Source organism: Mirounga leonina, unplaced genomic scaffold (genome assembly GCF_011800145.1).
Source record: "Mirounga leonina isolate KUSES-001 unplaced genomic scaffold, KU_Mleo_1.0 Mir_129, whole genome shotgun sequence".
Lineage (NCBI taxonomy): Eukaryota > Metazoa > Chordata > Mammalia > Carnivora > Phocidae > Mirounga > Mirounga leonina.
In genome coordinates, this window is record NW_023270323.1 from 9,095,781 (window position 1) to 9,120,423 (window position 24,643).

The 24,643-nt window shown below is 38.3% G+C and overlaps 1 protein-coding gene across 3 annotated transcripts in view; it reads left to right on the top strand.

Moving 5' to 3' along the window:
• The window catches only part of FAM13A (family with sequence similarity 13 member A), a 351,884-nt gene that overhangs the window by 15,914 nt on the left and 311,327 nt on the right, over nt 1-24,643 (top strand). For all 3 annotated transcript variants that reach the window (XM_035004519.1, XM_035004518.1, XM_035004520.1), the window contains exons 2-3: nt 11,426-11,615; nt 20,041-20,250. In XM_035004519.1, coding sequence (XP_034860410.1) covers nt 11,426-11,615; nt 20,041-20,250 — 400 coding nt within the window. The remainder of the gene's footprint in view (nt 1-11,425; nt 11,616-20,040; nt 20,251-24,643) is intronic.

Sequence of the window (24,643 nt, forward strand, 5' to 3'; positions counted from 1 at the left end):
CTCCCTCTATTGCTACCAAAAGGACTATTTTCTTAGGCATGGCCCCTGTTTGCCCATCTCTCCTTTGCCTCTCATAAGTGAACCTGAGTCAGGAGGGCTCTATTGTCTTTTCTTCATAAACTTGCTCTCCAAGGGAATGAAACCTATGGTGATATAGGTGGTGTATTTTCCTGGTGCTTCCTGATTGATATTTGCCCCTTGTCCCTACTTTCTGCACCTTCTTTCTCCTCTTCCTTTAAGCAGTTAAGCCCCATTCAGCTCCCTCTCCAAGCGTATTCTTTTTTTTTTTTAAAGATTTTATTTATTTATTTATTTATTTGACAGAGAGAGAGAGGCAGTGAGAGAGGGAACACAAGCAGGGGGAGTGGGAGAGGGAGAAGCAGGCTTCCTGCCGAGCAGGGAGCCCGATCCCAGGACCCTGGGATCATGACCTGAGCCAAGGCAGATGCTTAATGACAGAGCCACCCAGGTGCCCCAAAGCGTATTCTATCTTAAAAAAAAAAATTGTAAGAGAGTTTGAACACCTTTCACTGCTGCTTCCCTACTGGCTCTCACCAGAGTCCTCACAGTGCTGAGGTGATGTCTGCTGTAAGCTTTCTGCCCCACCTTCACCTTTAGCAGTATGTACAAATTGGAGTTGACCGTTTTTCTTTCTTTTTTTTTTTTTTTTTTGTAAGATTTTATATATTTATTTGACAGAGCGAGAGAGCACAAGCTGGGGGAGCAGTAGAAGGAGAGGGAGAAGAGGCTCTCCTATGAGCAGGGAGCACAATGTGGGGCTCGATCCCAGGACCCTGGGATCATGACCTGAGCTGAAGGCAGACGCTTAACCATTTGAGCCACCCAGGTGCCCCTGTTTTTCTGTCTTCTGTTACTTTTCTTCATCCTCTTCTTAATCTGTGTGGTTTCAGGAAAAGTGATAACATTCACAAAATTTTTACTGGGTTTGTTTTTACTAGTTTCTCAAACATTTCAATAATACTAGATAACATATGGACTTATCTTTTTAATCTTTTCAGTCTAAATTGTAGACATTAGTTGAACTTCCTTGTGAAATACAAGATGATCTAAGATATTTTTAAGTATGTTTATTTGCATAGAGAAATCAGATTTTTAAAAAGTTTTTCTCTTGATTAAACCTAACTTTTCTATAAATGTTTAAAGATTCTTAAATCTTTATTTTTCCCATCATAAACTTCCTTGGAGATTATAATTTTTTATTTGAGGTATAATTGATATATAGGACATTATATTAGTTTCAGGTATACAGTGGAATGATTCAGTATTTGCATACTTTGCAAAGTGATCACTGCAGTAAGTCTAGTTTACATCTGTCACCATACTTAAAAATTCTCATCACAAAAAAATTTTTGTAATTAAGATATAGTCTCTTAGCAACTTTCAAATATGCAGTACGGTATTAGTAATTGTAGCCACCATGCTGTACTTCACATACCTATGACTTAATTATTTTATAGCTGGATTTGTACTGTTTGATCTCCCTTCACCCATTTGGCCCACCTCTCCACCCGCCTCTAGCAACCACCGGTCTGTTCTCTGTATCTATGGACTCAGTTGCTTGTTTGTTTAGATTCCATGTAAAAGTGAAATCACATGGTATTTGTCTTTATCTTTCTGACTTATATACCATAATGCCCTCAGGGTCCATCCATATTGTCAAAGATGGAAAGGTTTTGTTCATTTTTATGGCTAAATAATATTCCATTGTGTGTGTGTGTGTAAATATATGTGTATATCTATGTATCTGTGTAGATACACATATATATACACATAACACTTTTTTTTATCCATTCATTCTCTGATGAACACTTAGATTGTTTCCATGTCTTGGCTATTGCAAATAATTTTTCAGTGAACATGGGGTGCACATATCTTTTTGAATTAGTGTTTTTGTCTTTAGATAAATACCCAGAAGTAGAATTGCTGGATCAAATGGTAGTTCTTTTTTTAGTTTTGAGGAACCTCTATACTCTTTTCCATAGTAGCTGCACCAATTTAAATTCCCCCTAAAAGTGAACAAGGCTTACCTTTTCACATTTTTGCCAGCACTTGTTATCTCTATTTTATAAGAGCCACTCTAACAGCTGTGAGGTTATATCTCATTGTGGTTTTGATTTTCATTTCTCTGATTAGTGATGTTGAGCATCTCTTCATATACCTGTTGGCTATTGGTTTGTCTTTTTTGGAAAAATGTCTATTCAGATCTTCAGCCCATTTTTTAATGAGATCTTTTTGTTTTTCTGTTTTTGCTATTGAGTTATATGAACTCTTTATACATTTTGGATATTAACCTCTTTTCAGATATGATTTGCAAATATTTTCCCATTAATTAGGTTGCTTTTTTATTTTGTTAATGGTTTCCTTTGCTGTGCAGAAGCTTTTTAGTTTGGTGTAGTCCCACTTATTTATTTTTGCTTGTGTTGCCTTTGCTTTTGGTATCAAATCCAAACAAATTATTGCGAAGAGTGATGTCAAGGAGTTTAGTGCCTATGTTTTCTTCTAGGAGTTTTATGGTTTCAGGTCTTACGTTCAAGCCTTTAATCCATTTTGAGTTAATTTTTGTGCATTGTATAAAATAGTGGTCTAGTTTCATTCTTTTGCATGTGACTGTCTAGTTTTTCCAACATCACTTATTGAAGAAACTGTCCTTTCCCATTGTATATTCTTGGCTCCTTTGTTGTAAATTAATTCACCAAATACGTGTAGATTTACTTCTGGGCTCTCTATTCTGTTAGATTAATCTATGTGTTTTTAATAGTGTCAGTACCACACTATTTTGATTACTATAGCTTTGTAATACAGCTTTCTTCCTCCTCAAGATTGCTTTGGTTATTTGGGCCTTTTGTAGTTGTATACAAATTTTACAATTATTTGTTCTATTTCCATGAAAAATGCTGTTGGAATTTTGAGAGGGATTGCATTGAATCTGTAGATTGCTTTGGGTAGTATGGGCACTTTACAATATTCTTCTGATACATGAGCATGCATTATCTTTACATTTGTTTGTGTCAACTTTATGCTTTCTAAAGATAGAATGTTTCGTGTACTTTGTTGGATTCATTACCCATGGATTCTAGCTTAAGAACCATTATTTAGATTTACAAAGCATGTAGATATTGATAGATGCTACAACATGTTTGCCTAAGGATAACTAATAAGATATCCCTAACCTCCTTTGATTTTTAAAATTAATGAGCTAGATTTGGAAAAAACTGATTTATAGAATGCTTATTTTAACAATAAATGTTCAATAAATGTTGAAATTCTGACAGCATTATTTGAAACTGGATTTTCCCTGTTTCATGTAAAAAAAAAAAAAGTCTATTGATAAGTATTCTGAGTGAACTCTATGATGTTACCAGGATGCAAGTCCCCCTTTTTTTTTTTCTTTCCTATTTTACTGTCCTAGAACTTAGCTTCTAGTTTCTGGATTGCTACAGAGTCACAGGGCTACCAGGCCTTATACCTGTGATCTCAGCAGGGAACAAGGATATAGGGATCAGAATGGGTTGTCCTCCCGTTTAATAAAAGGAGTTTTTTTGGGTGGTCCTAACAATTTCCATTTACATCTCATTGGCCAAACTTAGGTATATGGCCATCCATATCTACAAGGATAATGCTGCAAGGAAGGTGGTATATTTTAACTGGGTACTTTGTTTCTCCTCCTATCAAACAAAATCAGAGTTCTGTTAATGGGGAAGAAGAAAAAAATGACCCATTAGTAAGCAAGTACAAACTCTGCTACAGTGTCTTTTCAAAGAATTGGTTACTCCAAAGAAATTCTTAACATTTTTCATCATTGACTCTCTTCTGGTTGTGTGATAGGTAAACTTCAACATGCATTATCTTATTAAACTTTCATAACACTTCCACAATTCACAGCACTTACCATAGCACATACCCTCCCCAAAGTCTATCACCCAGCCACCCCATCCCTCCCACCCCCATTACTGCATTTAATAGATGAAGACCCAATCTTAGTGTAGATGGAAATTTTTTTAAGATGAAGATCCAGTCTTGGTGTAGATGAAATATTTTATAAGCTCAGCAGGCTGAAAGTGATGATGATTTGGCTGCAGTACTTGCCCTCCCGGTGACCCCTAAGTTGACTCAGCTGTTAATGGCTGGACAGAGACCATAGGTCATTCTTATTGTTGCCTTTGCCCCTCTCCAAAGCTGCACATTTGACCAGAGGCTGGCATTCCTATTGAGAATACACAAGTCAGTGACAAAACAGGTTTTCAAACCCAGGTACCCTAATATCCGATGGAGTGCCTTCCCAGTGATCCAAACCTATCCAAGTTAATATGATTGTCTAGGTCTCTGTGTAGGAATAATCCCACAATTATTATTTTTTTAAATTGGAATTTGAAGAGAATACGTTCCTCTCCCTCCTGATTGTGCTGTCAAAATGGTGTTGCTTTTTGTTAGTAGGGAGTCTCTTTGAGAGGTTCCTATTTTTCCCAATTTTTATTAATAAAAAAATAGCAAGCATTCATAAAAGTTAAAAGGATAGTAAAATGAACATTTCATATATTGTCCACTCAAATTTAAAAATTTGCTTTCTACTCTATGCCCACTCTTACTCTGTGTGTATATATGTAACATATACATAAATATGTACATATACATGAATATGCTTTATATTCGATTTTAAAGTATTTGAAGACTTGACACTATACCCCTACTTCAGCATGCACCTCATAAGAATAAGGAACACTCTACAGGTGAGATAAATTAGAACTTACACAATGTTATATTTAAAAACATTTATAGAAAATCCATCTGATATGCAACCTATACTTAGATTTCCCCAATTGTCTCAGAGACAAGGCTTTTTTTAAACCAAGAACCAATCAAGATTCATATATTACATTTAAAGTTTGTGTATTTTAATTCCTTTTAAATCTAGAATCAGTCTTTCCTTCATGGTACTGATATTTTGAAGAGTCCAGGCCAGTTTGTTAGAATGTCCCTCATTTTGGATTTGTCTAGGATTGACTGTTTTCTCATGGTCTCTTCCACTTTATTCTTTTAGCTGTTGTATTTCCTGTAGACTATCAGAGTTAGAGGCTAGATTTGCATCAGTTTAAACATTTGTGGCAAGAATACTTTGTAAATGAGGTGTTCTGCATGTTACATTACATCAGGAGCACATATTGTCAAGTCTTCTCGTGATAAATGATGATAAATTTTGATTTTTTTGAGATAAAGTGAATATACCCAGATATCAATTGTAAGGGCAGTTTTTTCCCCTTGTAAAAACTATGTGATCTTTGATGCTGTGAAGAGCCTGTTCTCCATCAACTTTTCACACGACATTTTAGTGTCCGTTGATAATCTTTGTTTGGGTCATTTGTTAAATGATTTGTGGAAGCTGGAGATTTTTTGATTCTGCTATTTTTCCTACATTTGGCTGCAGGATTTTCTGCATGGAGGACCTTTACTAAAAACCCCTTCTCTTCCAAATCTCATTTTTATTTACACAGTATATTATAATTACTTACAGTTGTTACTCCTGGTGGTCCACCTATTCCAGATTTGGCCATAGGAGCCCCTGTAATCTGACCCACAGGTCTTCTTGACACATTCCATTAGTTCTTGACCATTTCCTTGCTTTCTGGAACAAGGAGTCTCAGGTTTATCTTGCTCTTCCCTTGCGCTCCTTTTATTTGGTGGTGGAGTGGCTTGCTACTCTCCACATTCCTGGTTAGATGTATTAGTTCTAGTCCCAGTTCCAGAGAGTTTTAAGGCCCACAGTTCTGAATTTAGCTGGCAATGTAATCTGATTGTTCTTCAAAGTACCTTAAAATGCTGGTACTTAAATTCTTGGAGGATTGCCTTAAGGAAATACAAGCTATTGATTTCAGTAGTCTCAAATTGATTTGTGTATTAAGCTCTGCAGAGAAAGAGCTGCATTGTAGTGTTGCCCTCCTTGGGCCTATGTAGAACCACCAATATTAAAGGTTATGGTACCGTGTCATGGTTAAAAGCCCAAGTGCCAGAGCCAGAGAACCTGGGGGTTATACTCTCTAAAACTTACTAGTTGTGTAAACTTAGGCAAGTTCCTTTTTCTTTGTGCCTTAGTTTACTTGTCCCGGTGGGAATAGTAAACATGCCTACTGATAAGGCTGTTTTAAAATTTAGAGATGTTAATTTTAAAGTACTTACAACAGAGCTGGCACTAATCAGCACCCAGTAAATGTTAGCTATTAAAAAACTCAAGGCTGGGGCACCTGGGTGGCTCAGTCGTTAAGCGTCTGCCTTCAACTCAGGTCATGGTCCCAGGGTCCCGGGATCGAGTCCCACATTGGGCTCCCTGCTCGGCGGGAAGCCTGCTTCTCCCTCTCCCACTCCCCCTGCTTGTGTTCCTGCTCTCACTGTGTCTCTCTCTGTCAAATAAATAAATAAAATCTTAAAAAAAAAAAAAAAAAACCTCAAGGCTTCTGAAACTCATCCCATTTACAAGATTGATGGAAGTATTCTCTTTTTAGGTTTTAATAGCAGAAATATTGATGTTGCTTCTGAGCATATCTGACTTTAAGGTGACCAAGAAACTTGTAAATAATCTTATTTTCCTGTTTCACAAAAATAGGACTTTTCTCATTTCTAACAGGGGTACTGGACTGTGCGGCATGTGCTTTTTATTCTCACCACATTTTTTGTGGAGGCAGAATTAAGCATCTGCCCTCTGGAGTCAGATTGCCTTAGTGTGACATCCTTGATGTGACCTCGAGCGCATTACTTAGATCCTCTGTGCCTCTGTAAAATGGGAATCACGGAAGCCTCTTCCTTCCTAGTATTTCTTTTCTAGGGTTTAACAAGTGAAGCCATCTGAAGTATCTGAAGCCATGACATAGTCAGCTGACTTCATATAAGTCTTCTGATTATCTCTCTTCTAAAGTCCTGGTTTTCTATTATGCTCTGATTATTATTTTATTTTTTCCAAAGTACTTTTATCAGTTGTGTGTGTGTCTGTCTGTCTGTCTGTCTGTCTGTCTATCTCAGAACAGAAATGTATTCTGGCTACCTTAAGCCCAAAGAAACTTCAGTAGCAAGTTATGGAGTGGATCACCACATGAAAGAACAGCTGAAACACCAATGTCAGGGCAGCTCAAGAACCATAGTAGCTCCAACAATGCAGGTGGCAAGAGTTAATCTAATGGTTACTTAACAGCTTGTGAGAACACTGCAGCTGGAACCAATTAGCTCCAGCCTTTTTCTGTGCTTGTGACCATCCACTCAAGTGTCAGTGGCCTGCAAGAGAGAAAGGTCTGATGTACCTGGCAGGGAGCCTGAGGACAGTTCTTGGGAAAGGGTGGTCCTTTTCAGTGGCAGTCCCTACAGAGTTATCCACAACAAGGGAATAGTCATTCCCCAAAAGACAGTTAGGATATGTTACTAGAAAAAAAAGGGGAAGTGGAGATGAGGTGACCCCAAACCAACAAATGGTGAATGGGAATATACACAAAGCAAAGTTTAAAGAGTTAAGTTTGACTCAGAATATCTCAATTAGTCATTATTTTTAGCTTATTTTAAATCAAGAAAGGTAAGTTATATGTTTGAAAAGGTAAAATTACATAGATATTGACATTTATAAAGAAGTAATATATCATTGTCTAAGAGTACAAATTAATTTCAGTTTAAGTAGAATTAATCATAAATGACTTTATTTCTACAGTTATTTTTCCATGACAAAAGGACTATTGAATATTTATTACTTACCAGAAGGGGTCATTATATTTGCTGTAAGCTGCTGTATATTTTTTTAATAATTTAGGTATAAACTACTGAAGTAGTATAGTAGTTTAGGTGGTAACATCTCATTGCTTCCTGCTAGCTGATTTCTTCATCAACCAGGCTAGACTTTATTATATATTTGTGGTCACTGACAAATTGATTGTGATGACTCGGGAAATACAGTTGTTTTGTTTCATTGTGGTTTTTTATTTTTATTTAAGATTTTATTTATTTGACAGAGAAAGACAGCGAGAGAGGGAACACAAGCAGGGGGAGTGGGAGAGGGAGAAGCAGGCTTCCCGCAGAGCAGAGTGCCTGATGCGGGGCTCAATCCCAGGACCCTGAGATCAGGGCCTGAGCCTAAGGCAGACGCTTAATGACTGAGCCACCCAGGCCACTCCCATTGCGTTTTTTTAAACGATATTTATTTTTAAAATGTTAACCTGAATTACATTACCAGTTAAAAACAGAGGTTCTTGGGGCGCCTGGGTGGCTCAGTTGGTTAAGCGACTGCCTTCGGCTCAGGTCATGATCCTGGAGTCCCGGGATCGAGTCCCGCATCGGGCTCCCTGCTCGGCAGGGAGTCTGCTTCTCCCTCTCCCACTCCCCCCTCTTGTGCTCTTTCTCTCACTCTCTCTCTCAAATAAATAAATAAAATCTTTTAAAAAAAAAAAAGAGGTTCTTTTATTATGATTACATATAAATTTTCTGTGTAGTGTGGCTCTATATTGAGGAAACAGCTAATTTAATTTGTAGTCACTTCAGTCTGTGAGGTCCATTGCCTGGCTCTTCCTTGAAAACTTTCTAATCCATAACACCAAGATTGCTTATCTACAGTGTCTACTAACAGGAGACAACCTGCTGTCTGTAATTCTGACTAAAGGACAGAGTGAAGATAGGGGTGTTAGCAGAAAGAGCACTAATTTAAGGTGTTAAACTCAAGCATTTCCAAGGAAACCTTGACTTTCTAATAAAAACTTAGGAAATTCTGATACATAGATACAAAATTGTTTTATCTTTATCATTCAGAAGTCATTCTTATGTATTTTAGGAGATTAGAGATACATAGAGGATAATTAGATCATCAGACTACCAACCAAACATGTCTTGACCATGATGCCTTCTTAAAAAGCAAACTTTAGGGGCGCCTGGGTGGCTCAGTCGTTAAGCGTCTGCCTTCGGCTCAGGTCATGATCCCAGGGACCTGGGATCGAGCCCCACATCGGGCTCCCTGCTCGACGGGAGGCCTGCTTCTCCCTCTCCCACTCCCCCTGCTTGTGTTCCCTCTCTTGCTGTGTCTCTCTCTGTCAAATAAATAAATAAATCTTAAAAAAAAAAAAAGACAAACTTTAGACACATATTGAGTATAGAAATAATTGAGTGTATCTCCATTTTTTAAAGAAGAAATCAGAATAATTTCCTGGAAGAATGAGGATGATGATGATGGTTGTAGTGATTTGTAACAATCCATAATCTGTGTGCCAAGTGTTCTTCTCATTCCTTTACGTATGTGAATTCATTGCAGTCTCCTATATCCATCCGCATGAGAGAGGAACTCTTAGCATCACTGTTTCACAGATAGGGAAATAGGCACACACAAGTCAAATGACTTGTCTAAGGTTCACAGCTAATTAGAGCAGAATGAAACTTGAAACAGGAAGCCTGGTTTCATGTTCCAAAACACTGTGCTGTATTGTCCCTGTAAGAAGATAAAACAAAAGTAAGATAAGATGTGTAAGATTTAACCTTATATTGTCAGCTGTTTTTAGTGCTACATTTTGAGAGTATTTTCAATGTTTCATTTATACTGGTTACTTTTTGACCTCTTGCTCACCAGATACACCTGGTTGACTGAAATTTCTCCTGTGTTCAGTTGAAGGAGATTGATAGGTTTTTAACTCCCACAAAAAAATTATTAGCTATTATAAATTTGGCTTAATTAATAAATTCATAATTTCCTTAGCAACAGATCATAGTTACTGCCCATACTACTACTCTGTAGTAACTAACACTATAATACTATAGATTATCATAAATAATATCTATAGATATTATAGATAAAATAATAATAGATACCAAATCTCTATTGTAACTTTACATTTGCTGAATTTTCACTAGAAAAATCTGGCTTTCAAATATGACCTACCAAAATATGTAAACATCTCAGTGGAAGTTGGTGTGATTCTGTAGATTATAAGATTCAAAATCAAGTTGAGAATACAGGGACCATACTCAAAATCAAGATTGTAGAATTAACTTTGTCATTTTCTCGGGTCATATATAGAGTTGATTGTAGTATGTTACTATAATTATATACAAACTGCACTAGGACATTAATATAAATCTAACTTTAAGAAGAGGAACATGGACCTAGAGGAGGATGGAACCTACCAGTTCTGTGACTTCTGCTAAATTACTTAACTCTGATCTTTGTTTCCTCAATTCTAAACTGGAGGTAAGGTGTCTACTTTTAGATGGTAATAGCTACATGAGCTTGCACTTACAATATTTACACTTTTGTTGGTTGCTACATTCATTCTCAAACGGTGAAAGTTTCCCCCAATCTACTGCCTCTGTCCCCAGATAAAATGGTTTGTATTTTTCCAGCTTTTCAGTGTTTAGACTCATAAATACATAACATTTATATAGTACACATGCTTCAAAAAGAAAATCCCTCATTTAGTTATAAAAGATAAATTTTAATATGGTTTAATGTAGTACTTCCTTGGGGTGGGAATTTCTATTAAAAGGAAGAAACATTTGTGTGGATTTTCATTGTGGTGATAATTTGAATTAAATATAAGCTGCACTTTTTACTTATAATATGTACAGTCTTGTGAAAATGTTTAAATTGTGACTACAGGGTGCCTGGGTGGCTCAGTTGGTTAAGCGACTGCCTTCGGCTCAGGTCATGATCCTGGAGTCCCGGGATCGAGTCCCACATCGGGCTCCCTGCTCGGCGGGGAGTCTGCTTCTCCCACTCCCCGTTTGTGTTCCCTCTCTCGCTGTGTCTTTCTCTGTCAAATAAATAAATAAAATCTTTAAAAAAAAATAAAAAAATAAATTGTGACTACATGAAATGTTGCTGTTTCAGAGATAGAATATTTTGAACCTCAGTGAGAATTGAACTGATTTTATGTGCCAAAATAGTAATGAGATATTCACAGATGTAATGAAATCAGAGAAACCAATGTTCACTCTACTTAAATATATTTTTTTCTAAGACTCCAAATTAAAGCTACCTTAAAATGGCATCTAGATACATTTTCGTCTTCAGAAACCTCTTGTACTAGGATCTGCATGGAGTTTCAGTGATCGTATAAATGTTTTCTTTTCCTGTTAACCAGGTACTTCTGAGTCACACCCCTTGGTTACTGTAATAGTCTGTCTTAGATACTGCAGTGTATTGCTCCCTCCCTTAGCTACAGTTAAGTTGTGGCCTTAGGTTTCTCATTTTTCATTCTTTTAACTATTCTATCAGTATGTGCCATTCATGACACTGAGCAACCTGTGAGAGATGTTAATAGTTTTGACTTGAGTGGAAGTAAAAATTAGTAAAGACCACTCCTATGGGTCTCCAGACACTTACGTTTCGATTCAGCTAACCATGCAACCTCCTGTGGTAAATATGACTGACTGCTCTTTTTTCTTATGTTTTTTTAAGCAAAGCAAAGCAGCAGTTCGGCTGAAAGAAGACATGAAAAAGATAGTGGCAGTGCCACTAAATGAGCAGAGGCATTCAACCTATAAGAAGTTATTTGGAGTCAGCCTCCAAGACCTTCAGCAGCAGGGGCTCACAGAGAACGGCATTCCAGCTATAGTGGGGACTATCGTGGAGTACTTGGTGAAGCATGGTAAGTTGTGGTTTCACACCGTTGTGCTTACCGTTCCTGCTTACAAGAAGAAGGTTTCTTTGTGAGCTACTTCACGATGTGTTAGAAAATTCCCTAAAACCCCTTAATTAGAATGTCAAATTATGTAATATACCTTTTCCTTTAAAAAGGACATTAAGAGCAGTATTACTGCATAATATTATTTTGACACTACTCTTCAATTTACCATGGACCAATCAATTTAATCACGGAAATTTCTGGTTTGGAATGATTCCTAGATTGGAGTTCTAAAATACACTGTTCCGGGGCGCCTGGGTGGCTCAGTCGGTTAAGCATCTGCCTTGGGCTCAGGTCATGATCCCAGGGTCCTGGGATCGAGTCCTGCATTGGGCTCCTTGCTCAGCGGGGAGCCTGCTTCTCCCTCTCCCTCTCTGCCGTTCTCCCTACTCATGCATGTGTGTGTGTGCACTCTCTCTCTCAAATAAATCTTAAAAATAAAATACATGTTCTAATAATAGTGACTTCTCTTGATTCATTAAATTCCAACTGAGAGTAATGTTTAGTGTAACAGAGCACTTTTGGGGTATCTTTTTCAGCTGAGTTCAATCCTGAACTTACCGGATGCCTTGATTGCTTTCATAAACTCAGGAGGGATACTAAAGAAAAAAAAAGTATGGTATATAGCCTATTATGGGGGTCATTTGCTTTTGAAGTGATACAATTAAGCATGTAAAACAATTGGAGAATAACATAGTTCATTGAGTGATAAAAAGATAAATCTCTCTGTTATTGAGAGCTATCTTACAGCTTTTTTTTAATGATTTTAATTAAAATGGGACTTAAAAACCTGGATAAGTAGAGAGAAAATTCTTCCATATCCCCTATATTCATGTTGTTCAAACTAGGGTAATATGATAGGAAAACCCCAAACTACATATAAGTATCAGTAAGCTTTAGCAGGTCTGGGAAGGAAACCTTGTGAGGGAAAAGCTTGGAATTTTCATTGTTTTCTATAGGGAAACAACATTTCTACACAAAAGACTCATTGCAGAATAGGGTTTAAAATTAGGAATTTTTAAAGGGAAAACTTGAGACTTCAGAGGCATTCTGTACTTTGTGCAGTTTGTTTCCTTATCGTCCCATGATTACGAGTCCACTCCCCCCCACCCCCCACTAAGAACAATCCTTTATTGGAAATACGTGAGAAGCACAGTGCATCTGTTACTCTGTAGGAATGTGAGTCAGCTTGTGACAGGAAGGGTATGGCACGTAGTTCAGCCCTCAGAAGGTCAGGTGTCTTGTGTTAACTGAAAAAGCAACTATTCGCTCAGGTTCCTAGGTATGTAGATGACAAAATGATATTTTGTTCTGAAAACTGAAGAGCCAGTCTTGCACTCTTACTGCATAGGAGATGTCCCCGTATGTTTAGAGGATGATAAGCTGCAGACAGGTAAGATTCTTAGAGAATAGCTCTGGGTTTATTCAAATACATTAAACAGGTTAAACAAAAAAGGTGTAGTATACAGAATGGCAGGAAGATGGGACGCTGGCCTATAGGATCTTTTTTTTTTTTTTTAAAGATTTTATTTATTTATTCATGAGAGACAGAGAGAGAGAGAGAGGCAGAGGGAGAAGCAGGCTCCCAAGGAGCAGGGAGCCCGATGTGGGACTTGATCCCAGGACCCTGGGATCGTGACCTGAGCCGAAGGCAGTCGCTTAACCATCTGAGCCACCCAGGCGCCCCTGTCTTATTTTTTTTTTTAAGATTTTATTTATTTATTTGACAGAGAGAGACACAGCGAGAGAGGGAACACAAGCAGGGGGAGTGGGAGAGGGAGAAGCAGGCTTCCCGCTGAGCCGGGAGCCCGATGTGGGGCTCGATCCCAGGACCCCGGGATCATGACCTGAGCCGAAGGCAGACGCCCAACCATCTGAGCCACCCAGGCGCCCCATTAATGATTGTATTTTTTAAAAAAGATTTTATTTTATTTATTTGAGAGAGAGAGACAGAACATAAGCAGGGATGGAGGGGCAGAGGAAGAGGGAGAAGCAGGCTTCCCGCTGAGCCGGGAGCCCGATGCGGGACTCGATCCCAGGACCCCGGGATCATGACCTGAGCCGAAGGCAGTCGCCTAACCAACTGAGCCACCCAGGCGCCCTCTGAGCCTAACTTTTGACAACAGTTTGAAGTCTTCCCTCCTACAAGTACTAAGACCCTGATTAAAGAAAGATCAGTTTGTTCTCAGCATATTTTTTTTTTTTAAGATTTTATTTATTTATTCGACAGAGAGAGACACAGTGAGAGAGGGAACACAAGCTGGGGGAGAGGGAGAGGGAGAAGCAGGCTCCCCACAGAGCAAGGAAACCGACGTGGGGCTCGATCCCGGGACCCTGGGATCATGACCTGAGCCGAAGGCAGACGCCCAACCGTCTGAGCCACCCAGGCGCCCCTCTGTATGTCATTCTTTTTTTTTTTTTTAATATTTTATTTATTTATTTGAGAGAGAGAATGAGAGACAGCACGAGAGGGAAACGGGTCAGAGGGAGAAGCAGACTCCCTGCCGAGCAGGGAGCCCCATGCGGGGCTCGATCCCAGGACCCTGGGATCATGACCCGAGCCGAAGGCAGACGCTTAAGGACTGAGCTACCCAGGCGCCCTGGCCTATAGGATCTTGAAGCCACATCAAATTGTTAGAGCTTTGAAGGACTCAAAAACACTCAGTATTGAGTAAAACTGTATCCTGCTGATTTAGATATAAATGGATCCCTAGGTAATTCATTTAACCTCCTAAATAGGGTTGTTCAGGAGTATTCATTTGGATACCAAAGTGTGACTACCTAAAATATTTTGGTTTTGGTATAGTCAGTGTTCTGATCTTTTACTTAATAATGACTGAGTAATAGCCTCTTGGGGTTACTCTTATGTAAAATCATTTTCATTTTTAAGTTTTAAAAAATTAGGGGTGCCTGGGTGGCTCAGTCATTAAGCGTCTGCCTTCGGCTCAGGTCATGATCCCGGGGTCCTGGGATCGAGTCCCGCATCGGGCTCCCTGCTCCGCGGGAAGCCTGCTTCTCCCTCTCCCACTCCCCCTGCTTGTGTTCCCTCTCTTGCTATGTCTCTCTCTGTCAAATAAATAAATAAAATCTTAAAAAAAAAAAAAAAAAAAAGAAGTCTTCTGGTGCAGGGGCGCCTGGGTGGTTCAGTCATTGGGCGTCTGCCTTCGGCTCAGGTCATGATCCCAGGATGCTGGGATCAAGCCCCACATCAGCTCCCTGCTCCGCGGGAAGCCTGCTTTTCCCTCTCCCACTCCCCCTACTTGTGTTCCCTCTCTCACTGTCTCTCTCTCTCTCTGTCAAATAAGTAAATAAAATCTTTAAAAAAAAAAAAATTATTGACTAGTTAGTATCTTTATGTGGTGCAAAATACTGGATATGCACTGAAACATCTCTCCCTCCAAAACCTGTCCCCTGATTATTCATTTCCCCTCCCCAAACATTACTTTACCAGTGTCTGATATAGTCTTACCAAGATAATTTATGAATATATATAATCATATATGCATATGTTCTTTTTTCCCCTTGAATATAAATACAGCATTTCACAGTTACAAATCTTTTCAAAAAGTCATTTAGCAGTATATTGTGGAGATCTTTCCATATTGCATAAAAAGCTTTACTCATGTAATTCTTTTTTCCCTTACACACTGACTATATACATGAATCATTTCTTTAAGCAGTCACATGCTGGTGAATATTGAATTGTATGTAGTCTTTTGCAATCTGTAAGCAATGATTCAGTGACCAATCGTTCACACGGTTCATTTCAAGCACTGTGGGTGTATCTGTAGCCCTGGGTCAAGGATATGTGCATTTGTAATCAACTCTGTAGGAGTTGAACCAGTTAAATTCACAGCATCACTCTATGAACTTTTTGGCAAAATCTGAATTAGGTATTGGTTTTCTTCTGTCTCTTCTTACCCATACTTACAGTTTAGTCGGGTATATTCAGGTAATGCGAACTAAATATTTTCAGGGGCTAAATCAGTCCTTCTTAACTAGAGATGTAAAATAGAATCACTAGTGGAATCTTTTCAGAATACCCATCCATTGGTGATATTTCAGACCCACGGAATCAGAATCTTGGCTTAGGAAGTTAAGGTGGGTAGGGCACCTATCCTATATTTTGAAAGGCTGTGTAGTTAATCACTGTGGAGACAACGAGAAGTTCCTTACTATGTCTGAAACTATCATGTTAATAAACCAAAAACTTTGTGTAAGTCTGAAGGGTGGAATGAAGTTTGTGGGCAAGATACTTCAATTAGCTTCATTAATTATTTTCTATTTTTTTAAGTCAACAGTTATTGTGCCTCTCCTTATTGTGCATCTACTATGCACAATCCAGTAGGCCCTCTGTCAGGTATCAGAGGTAGGGATGATTGGTCATATTATTTAACCCTAGGTAGTTACATAAATATTAAAGAATGATCACAGTACATGTAGACCTTTAACAACTTGAGGGAAAACTCTTCGTTATGAAAGAATTTTAGGACAGAAAGGGTTTGTTAAGGTCAATATGAAGGTCCTTTGAAAAGACTTTGAACTTATTTTCCTAAAAAGAAAAAAAAGGAAAAATATGTAATTTTTCCCATTTGAAGGAAAATCTTACAAGTTATAAGCTAGATCATCTTTATACTGTTTAAAAATAACTAATCTTGCTGACAGTGTTACTGGATTCCTTCTCTTTAGCGTGAAGATCCTATGGGAATATACCATTTTAAATAGCGTAGAACTCTCCACTTACCACCAGGTGTCAGAATATGCTCATTTATTGTCCTACTTTCTGGGCCAGTGTGCCAGAAATGCCAATTCTGACTTCTGGCATTTTCAGTTTCTAACGATGTATTCATACTGTTTTGAAATAAATATCTCAATTGTACAGGAAAGTGACTGTCAATGGGGTAGATGTTATTTCATTTATATAATTTTTTCATTTTTAAACCAATTATTAAGTTGCTGTTTTGTGTTGATTAACCTGTACCTCCTGAAGTCAAATATAGGAGAATCTCGGAAATATACGAGAATAACTTCACAAAGCCTTCTAAGCATCTCCTTCCTGTGAACATTTCTTTTTCCTAGGAATTTGGAGTAGGAAAATTGAGAGATGACATAGTCTGGTAAGCCTCATGTGGGTATTGAATATATTATAAATTTGTAAGGGGCTTTAAAAAATTGTATGGGTTTTTTTTCCCCCAAAGTATAATAGAGCCAGGGGGACATTGCCCCTAGTTGAAAATCACTGGGTATCATAAGAATTGTTTGGGTGAGAGATATTTTTGAGGGAAGAGAGTTAAACAAATAAATGGAATAGGGGCAGAAAAAATAGTCGAGAAGAAGCATGAACCTCAATGACTCCCATTTATATCTTATCTCTCTGCCAATAAAGGGCAGTGGGATCAGGGACCTTGAAGGACCAAAGCCAATTCTTAGAGCTGGGTAGTTATTTTGGAATAACTGGAAATATTTATTTGAGGGAAGGGTCAAAAAGCCTAGTTGGAAAAGAAAACCTAAGGTCAAAGCTAGAAAAACACTGTGAAATCAGGTCCAAGAGGCGTTTGCTGGCCAAAAACAGGCTCAGGAGCTGGGTAGATATAGCACTGAGATGCAGAATTCTAAATTTTCATGATTTGGGCCTTGACCAGAGATGGGTGCTCTTTTTTGAGTGCTGTCTGTTGAAGGCAGTACACATTTCTGAAGTTACAGATAAAGCTTGTAGAATGGAGGAAATAGACCTTGAAAGCTTTAAAAATGAGTTAAACGGGAAGTCTCTCAATAACAGATTCTGCAGTATTAAAGGGAATGGTATCATATTTGTTGCTGTGTAACAGATTACCCCAAAACATAGTAGTTTAAAACAACAGTGTTTATTATCTCATAGTTTCTGTGGGTCAGGAATCTGGGCACAGTCTACTTGTATCTTCTATCTTAGGGTCTCCTATAAGGCTGCAGTCATAACAGTACTTGACTGGGGGAAGGTTCACTTCCAAGCTCATTCACGTGGTTGTTAGCAGGATTCAGTTCCTTGTGGGCTGTTGACCTGAGGGTCTCAGTTACTCACTGGCTGGTGTTCCAGAAACCACCCTCCGTTCCTTGCCACGTGGACCTCTCATAAGATAGCTAACCAAATAAAAAGCAGGTGATTCATCAGAGTGAGCAAGCCTGCAAAGCCAGAGAGAAACAAACAAGTAAGATGAACATCAATCTTGTATAGTCTAATCTCAAAAGCAAGATTAGAACCTAATCACGTAATTTTATTATATTCTCCTGGTTAGAAGCAAGGCACTAGATCCAGATCACATGCGAGGGGAAGGGATTACACATGAGTGTGGATACCAGGAGATGGGCATCATTAGGGCCATTTGAGAAGCTGCCTACCACACATGCTGACTCATCTCCTCTGATTACGTGGTGCCCTGGTCACACTGGTTGGTGAAATACTTTTAATACCCTCTCTGGTTTCACAAACTTTTATCAAAATTGGAGCTAAAATTCTTGTCAACTTTTGATATTCATGTTCTTCACATCCAAAGTTTATATGCAAACATCTTATCAGTCTACAAACTCCATAAGGATAATGGTAGTGTTTGAATTTTTTTTTAAGTTCCTTAACACAGTGCCAAGTACTTATTACATATTTATTGAATTGAAGGGTTCATAAAATGTTTTATCAAATTACAAATTAAAATGAAATTAGCTTCTTTTTCTTTAGAAAGAGCGATACAATTAGCAGGTAAGAGAAAGTAGCAAAAGCTGATATAAACAAACAACCCCCCCCCATCTAAATAATTCTCATGGACTTCAATGCCTGTATCATTGCTGAATTTCACCATTAGGCTCTCAAAAGAATAGTGGCTGGTTGAGTCCTTGGGTTGCTTTTTACTAGAAAGATTGTTCCTTGTACCTTCAGCATGCCTCCACAAGCTGGCTGGCTTTCTTACATGGTGTTCTGTCTCCTTGAACCCAGCTGGAAATCATTACCTTTCCCCTAAACCGCTACCATCGCTCATCCCCACTTCACCTTATCCTTTAACAGTGCTTTTTCCTGGATTCCTAGTTTTTAAACCTTACTAGTTTTTAAACCTTAAAATTACCTTTCAACTCTTCTTCCTTACTTCCTTTTTGTACTAAATTACCCAATCATCTTTTTTTCTCTCCTTTTTCACCCTTCCCACTGGAATCTCTGTCTTACTGTCTTAGGGTAGAATGTGGTTCCCTAAGGCAGGCTTTCTGCCCTCTCCATTGTCTTCTCAGCTAGCAAGATCTTCTTAATGCTTGATTATATTGTGTTCCCCCTACCCCTTAATGCTCCCATGATAAAGTCTTCCCTTTTTGTTTTTAAGTAAGCTCTACGCTCAACGTGGGGCTCAAATTCATGACCCTGAGATCAAGAGTTGCATGCTCTACAGACTGAGCCAGCTGGGCACCCCAGATCTTCACTGTTGAACTTGCCATTTGTGGCCCTATCCCATTTCTTCCATTTTATTACCCCATGGCTTTTTGACCTAAACGCTCCACATTTCCATGTGTTTATCTTCCTTTATGCTGCCTTGTCTCTGCCTCTCAATTCATATATTTGTTCCTCTTTGTTGGGGATAAATCAGGGTTTTATGTGTCCTGCTGCTTAACCCTTTGGTGGCCCTTTTCAAGAAAAAGAATACAAAATTAAGAATAAGAATTAGGGACAAGCATTGGAAAGGGCCTAAATAAATGACGGGGCCCTGAAGCTTAAACTGCGTTAACTTCACAGTTCATCAGCCCTAGTCTTCCCATCTTCCCTATGCTTTAGTCAGAGATGGTGCAGAGCACCCAAAGGCACCTTTAAGGAGCCTTCTGGGCTGACGCCAGCCAACAGTAATATCCCCTGTCAACTGGCTGAAGGCAACGAACTTGTCTTATGCTACTTTTTTAATCTCATAGAGTCTTATCCTTGGAATTCCGTGATTACTAAAGAATATTTCTTAATTATTACAAAGATAATCACATACAGTTAAGAAGTTCCTTACATACCTATTAGTTTTTCTTTTAAATAGTTTTCAAAATGCTAAGCTGCTGTTGGAGCCCAGGGTAAGTTTCCTGTAACGTACTGCAGATTATATGAATGCAGTTTTCTGTAGAAGAATCTGTTCTATGTTTATATGTGTCCTAACCTTATTCTTAGAGGTCAGCTTTTAGAACAATCCTGTATGATATTTTTAGTTGATACATAGTAGGTGTGAAAATTGATTACTGTAGGAAAGCGTTTTTGCAAAATGTGAACATTTTCCAGAACTGGATAATCCTTTAGAAAATCCTGTAGTGGAATTTATTTATTTTGTGGTTACTGTTCTCTAGAGTTAGTGTCTGTGAGAGACCTCCATTTATTTTCTGCATTTCTGCTCCCCTGCTCCAGGACTCACCCAGGAAGGCCTTTTTAGGGTGAATGGCAACGTGAAGGTGGTGGAACAGCTCCGATGCAAGTTCGAGAGTGGAGCCCCGGTGGAGCTTGGGAGAGACGGGGACGTCTGCTCAGCAGCCAGTCTGTTGAAGCTGTTCCTGAGGGAGCTGCCGGAGAGCGTGGTCACCTCCACATTGCACCCTCGATTCGTTCAGCTCTTTCGGGGTTAGTGCGGTTAAATCCTTCTAGCACTTCAACCAGTTTTATTTTTCAGCTAAAAGTAAGCCTTTACATATTAAACACCTAAATTTTAAATATTAAGCTAAGCTTTTAAATATTAGTGGTCTCTCCATCACCACCATCTTTCTATTTTAGTTACTCTAGGGCCCCATTATCTACCCTAAAATAATACTAAACTGGTTATGAAATACCACTATTAAGTGTAATTTCTGAGACTGTTGGCAGATGAATACTTAATATTGAAAAGCCCTAATATTTGTGGGCCAGAGAAATTCTTTTCTGACTAGTGGCTGTCCTAGAAGGAGTGAGAATAAGGCATTAAATTCTATGTAGGAAGCATTAATTAATTAAATTGTATTTGGTTAGTGACCTTTTGAGACTGAATGGTCAGTGGTCTGCTGTCTTTCTCTCACAAGCAAGACTGAGCCCTAAAATAATTGTGTTCATTTTACACAACTGGAGGAAAATTGGTTTTTGATTGCATTATGAAGTGATTTTGAATGAAGAAACTTCAAATTTAAAGGTAGTAATTATAGGCATCATTATTTAGTTCTCCCTCTCCAATATAGTAAGAAAAATGATTTAGTCTTGAAAAGCCATTTCTTTCCTGATTTGTGCCACGTTAGAGTGAAAAAGAGAACATATATTTTTAAGAGTGCTAATTGCCAGGTTAAAAAGGATGTTGCTTAAAACCACATTTCTTTAAAGCAGTGGTGTAATTATTCACATGTAGTAAGTATGCTAAAGAATGGGTAAGTGAGAAAGCCATGTTGTATGTTGTAGTCTACTGAAAAATAGTGATCAAATATGAAATCAAAAGTTGCAGAACCATTTGTTCGGGTGATCTAAGTGCTTTTAATAAAGATTTCTGTATCAGCAAGTGATAGTAAGTGACCTATTTGAGGCTTGTTCATTCGAAACTGAACTTTTTCATGTTTATATGTATGAGGATCTGAAGGAGGTAGCCATTGCTCCTTAACTGATTCTTCTAAGAATATTATTTTATCCTTGTCACGGAGATGTTAAATTTTAAGATAAATTTCTGAAAATCATTTTAAAATAATTGCTACAAAAGCTAGTTGAAGATTTAAATATGTCCTTCCTACAAAATATTTAGTAATCAAATACTTAGTATTACTAAGAATCTTTATTATTAATATTATCTTAATTTTAAGATACTAATATTAATGATACTATATTATTTGTGAATACTTGTGAATTTTAAAAGGTTTTATCAGGTTTCTTAGAATAGCTTTCATTTGATAAAGGGAATGCACTGTTTTATTATTTTTGTTACATTATAGTAATATTTTGTTATACTTTAGCTCTTCTTTGTAAATTATCTTCTCATTCATGACCTTTCTCCCTGGTAGCCAGAAAAACTGACTTGCATCATAAAAAGCAAGTGGTATCATTCTAAAAGTAAAGCTGGTTATATACCCAACCTAAGGGGTTGTGTGATTATGCACAAATAACAAATTCTAAATGGGGCAGAGATACTGACTTTTGCCATAGTAGTAGTAGTCTCTCACTTCCTAAAAACCTTTAGGGCTAGATCTGAGATGTTCAATAAAGGAGCTATTAATGGAAGTACCTACTAGTTGTAAGCTGCTAAGTGACGGAAGGAAATAAAGTATGCTTTTAGCTATCAGATAGTACAGCCTCTTGAAAATAAATTTCTCTTTAATAATTCAGGTAGAAAAGAGCTATGGTGTTTCTCTTGGTTTATGCTGTATGTGGTACTCTTAGAGTGGAGGGTACACGCTCAGCTGGTTGCTCGAAAGCTGGAAGTGGCAAGGCTCTTTACAGACTCACTAAAGGCAGATGTTACACTTGGACATTAAAATGCAATAAGTAGGGGCACCTGGGTGGCTCAGTTGGTTAAGCGACTGCCTTCGGCTCAGGTCATGATCCTGGAGTCCCGGGATCGAGTTCCGCATCGGGCTCCCTGCTCGGCAGGGAGCCTGCTTCTCCCTCTGACCCTCCCCCCTCTCATGTGCTCCCTCTCTCTCATTCTCTCTGTCTCAAATAAATAAATAAAATCTTTAAAAAATAAAAAAATAAAAAAATAAAATGCAATAAGTATGTAATAAAAGTGTTTTGATAAAAAAGGTTACCCTACTTTTATATTTCAGTCCTCATAATAACCGATTAAATAGCTTTTATATTCTGTCACAATCCCATGCCAGATTTCTTTAAAAAAAAAAAAATATTAAGGGCCTTCAAATTCTATCCTGTGTAAAAAGCAGGGTATTTCATAATTTTTCACATCAGGATCCTCTCTTCCATGCTTTATGGGATAGAACTGTAGAGCCTCAACTAAGTATTTTTTCAGACATTCAACCAAAACTTCCACTGAGGACAGTCTGTTGCCTGTAAGCATTCCTGCAGTTCTAGATCATCCTTTGATCATGCAGATCAACAATGACCCTCTGTGTGAAGAACACCATTTAGATTCTTTCTCTTGTATAACAGATTATCAATTTTAGACTTGACTGGTGTCTGAAGTTCTGAGATTGTATCTTTAGTTCGCATACCAATATTTCTGCATACCAGGTATTTATCAAAAACTTCCATCTAAAGTTGATGTCTGCCAGAACTTTTTGCTTGAGGCACAGCCCTGGTTTAGATAGTTCATATTTAAGAGAGACTCTAAAGGACTTGTGCGATCATCCTTTCCCGTGGTCTTGTTAAACTTACCTCTGACTGCAACAACTTGCCTTTCTTGACTGAGGTTTCCAGTATAATTGTCTCAGCTTGGCAGTATTTCATGATTTTTGATCTCTTATCCTTACCTAGGTGGGCCAATAACATATCCACTTTTTTATTTTAACAATCTCAGTTATGTTTTGGGCATAGATGTGGATTGCAAGCAATAAAAAGATTTTAGGATACCATTCATTTCATTTAGGATTAACTAGAAATTCCTTTATTTGAATGTTCCCTATTGAAAATCTTCTGTAATATAAATGCAACTATGTCCATCTCACAATGAATGTTTTTTGTTGTTACTTGATGAAATGGAATTGGATCAGTCCATCAGTATTTATTTAACCCCTCCTACTTAGACACAGGATGATACCAAGAAATAAAAGATAAAACATTCTGACTTTAAGGAGTGTGTGATTTAATTGAGGAGGTAGAATGTGTATGGTATACATTCTACAGTACTTCAAATGAGTGGTAAGGACATCCAGTCAGTGGTAACAAGGAGAGAGGGAAATCAGTCTGGATTATGGTGGTCAGAGAACACTTTGTGGAAAAAGTAAAATGGGGCACATGACTTTGGATGGAGAAGAAAATCATATAGGCAAGGAAAAGGGCATGAGTAAAAACACAGTCAGTGTGAGACAGAAGTGTCTAACAGAGCTGTGCATAGCTACAGGAAATTAGCAAATGGAATAACTTTAAAAAGTAGGCTGAGGGGCACCTGGGTGGCTCAGTGGGCTAAGCATCCAACTCTTGATTTTGGCTCAGGTCATGATCTCAGGGTGGAGGATCTCCATCTTGAGAGCCCCAAGCCCTGAGTCAGGCTCTGCGCTGGGCGAGAAGCAAGCATAAGATTCTCTCTCTCCCTTTCCCTCTGCCCCTCCCCCTGCACATGCTCGTGCTCTCTTCAAAACAAACAAACAATAAATAAATGTATGCTGAGACTAGATGATAGAGCATTTTGAATGTTAGGTTAAGGAATTAATATTGACCTACAAACAGTCCATTTTTGAAGAAAGAGGTCCTAGGATGGAAGCAGTATTTTTAGCAGTGCTCTGTAAGATGGATGGATGGGAAGGTGCAGGGAGAACCTCTAGAAGACCCACAGAAACATAGGTCTTGGTCCTAAGGACCTGTATCTGACAAATACTTGGCAGTGGAATTTTTTTAAATTGTGGTAAAGTATATGTAACATAAAATGGACTATTTTAACCATTTTTAAGTACACACCTCAGTGGCATTAAGCACTTCATACTTTTGTACAGCCATCACCACTATCCATCTCCAGAACTTTCTCAGCATCCCAACAGAAACTGGTAATGGAATTTTAAAGAAAACATAAACATTACAGGGTGGCCAGTAGTTAATGAGAGTAAGAAAGGAGTCAAAGATAACCCTACAGTTTTGAGTTTATGTGACTTGAAGAACAGTGGGTTAGGGAGGGGATTAGTGTGGTGACCCAGCCCTGATGCCCATATGTTTGGGGAGGGCCATGCTGCCAGAAGGCCAGTTTGTCACACTGTTGTGAATAGAAACTAATAAATCAGGAAGAACGTTTTAAGATAAAGTGGAAGTAGCACCAGGGAGAGCTCCCTGCTAATTTAGTGCTTTGAGGAGACCTGAGGCAACTGCTGTTTTTTTTGTCTACAGTAATTCATATCTTTTCAGT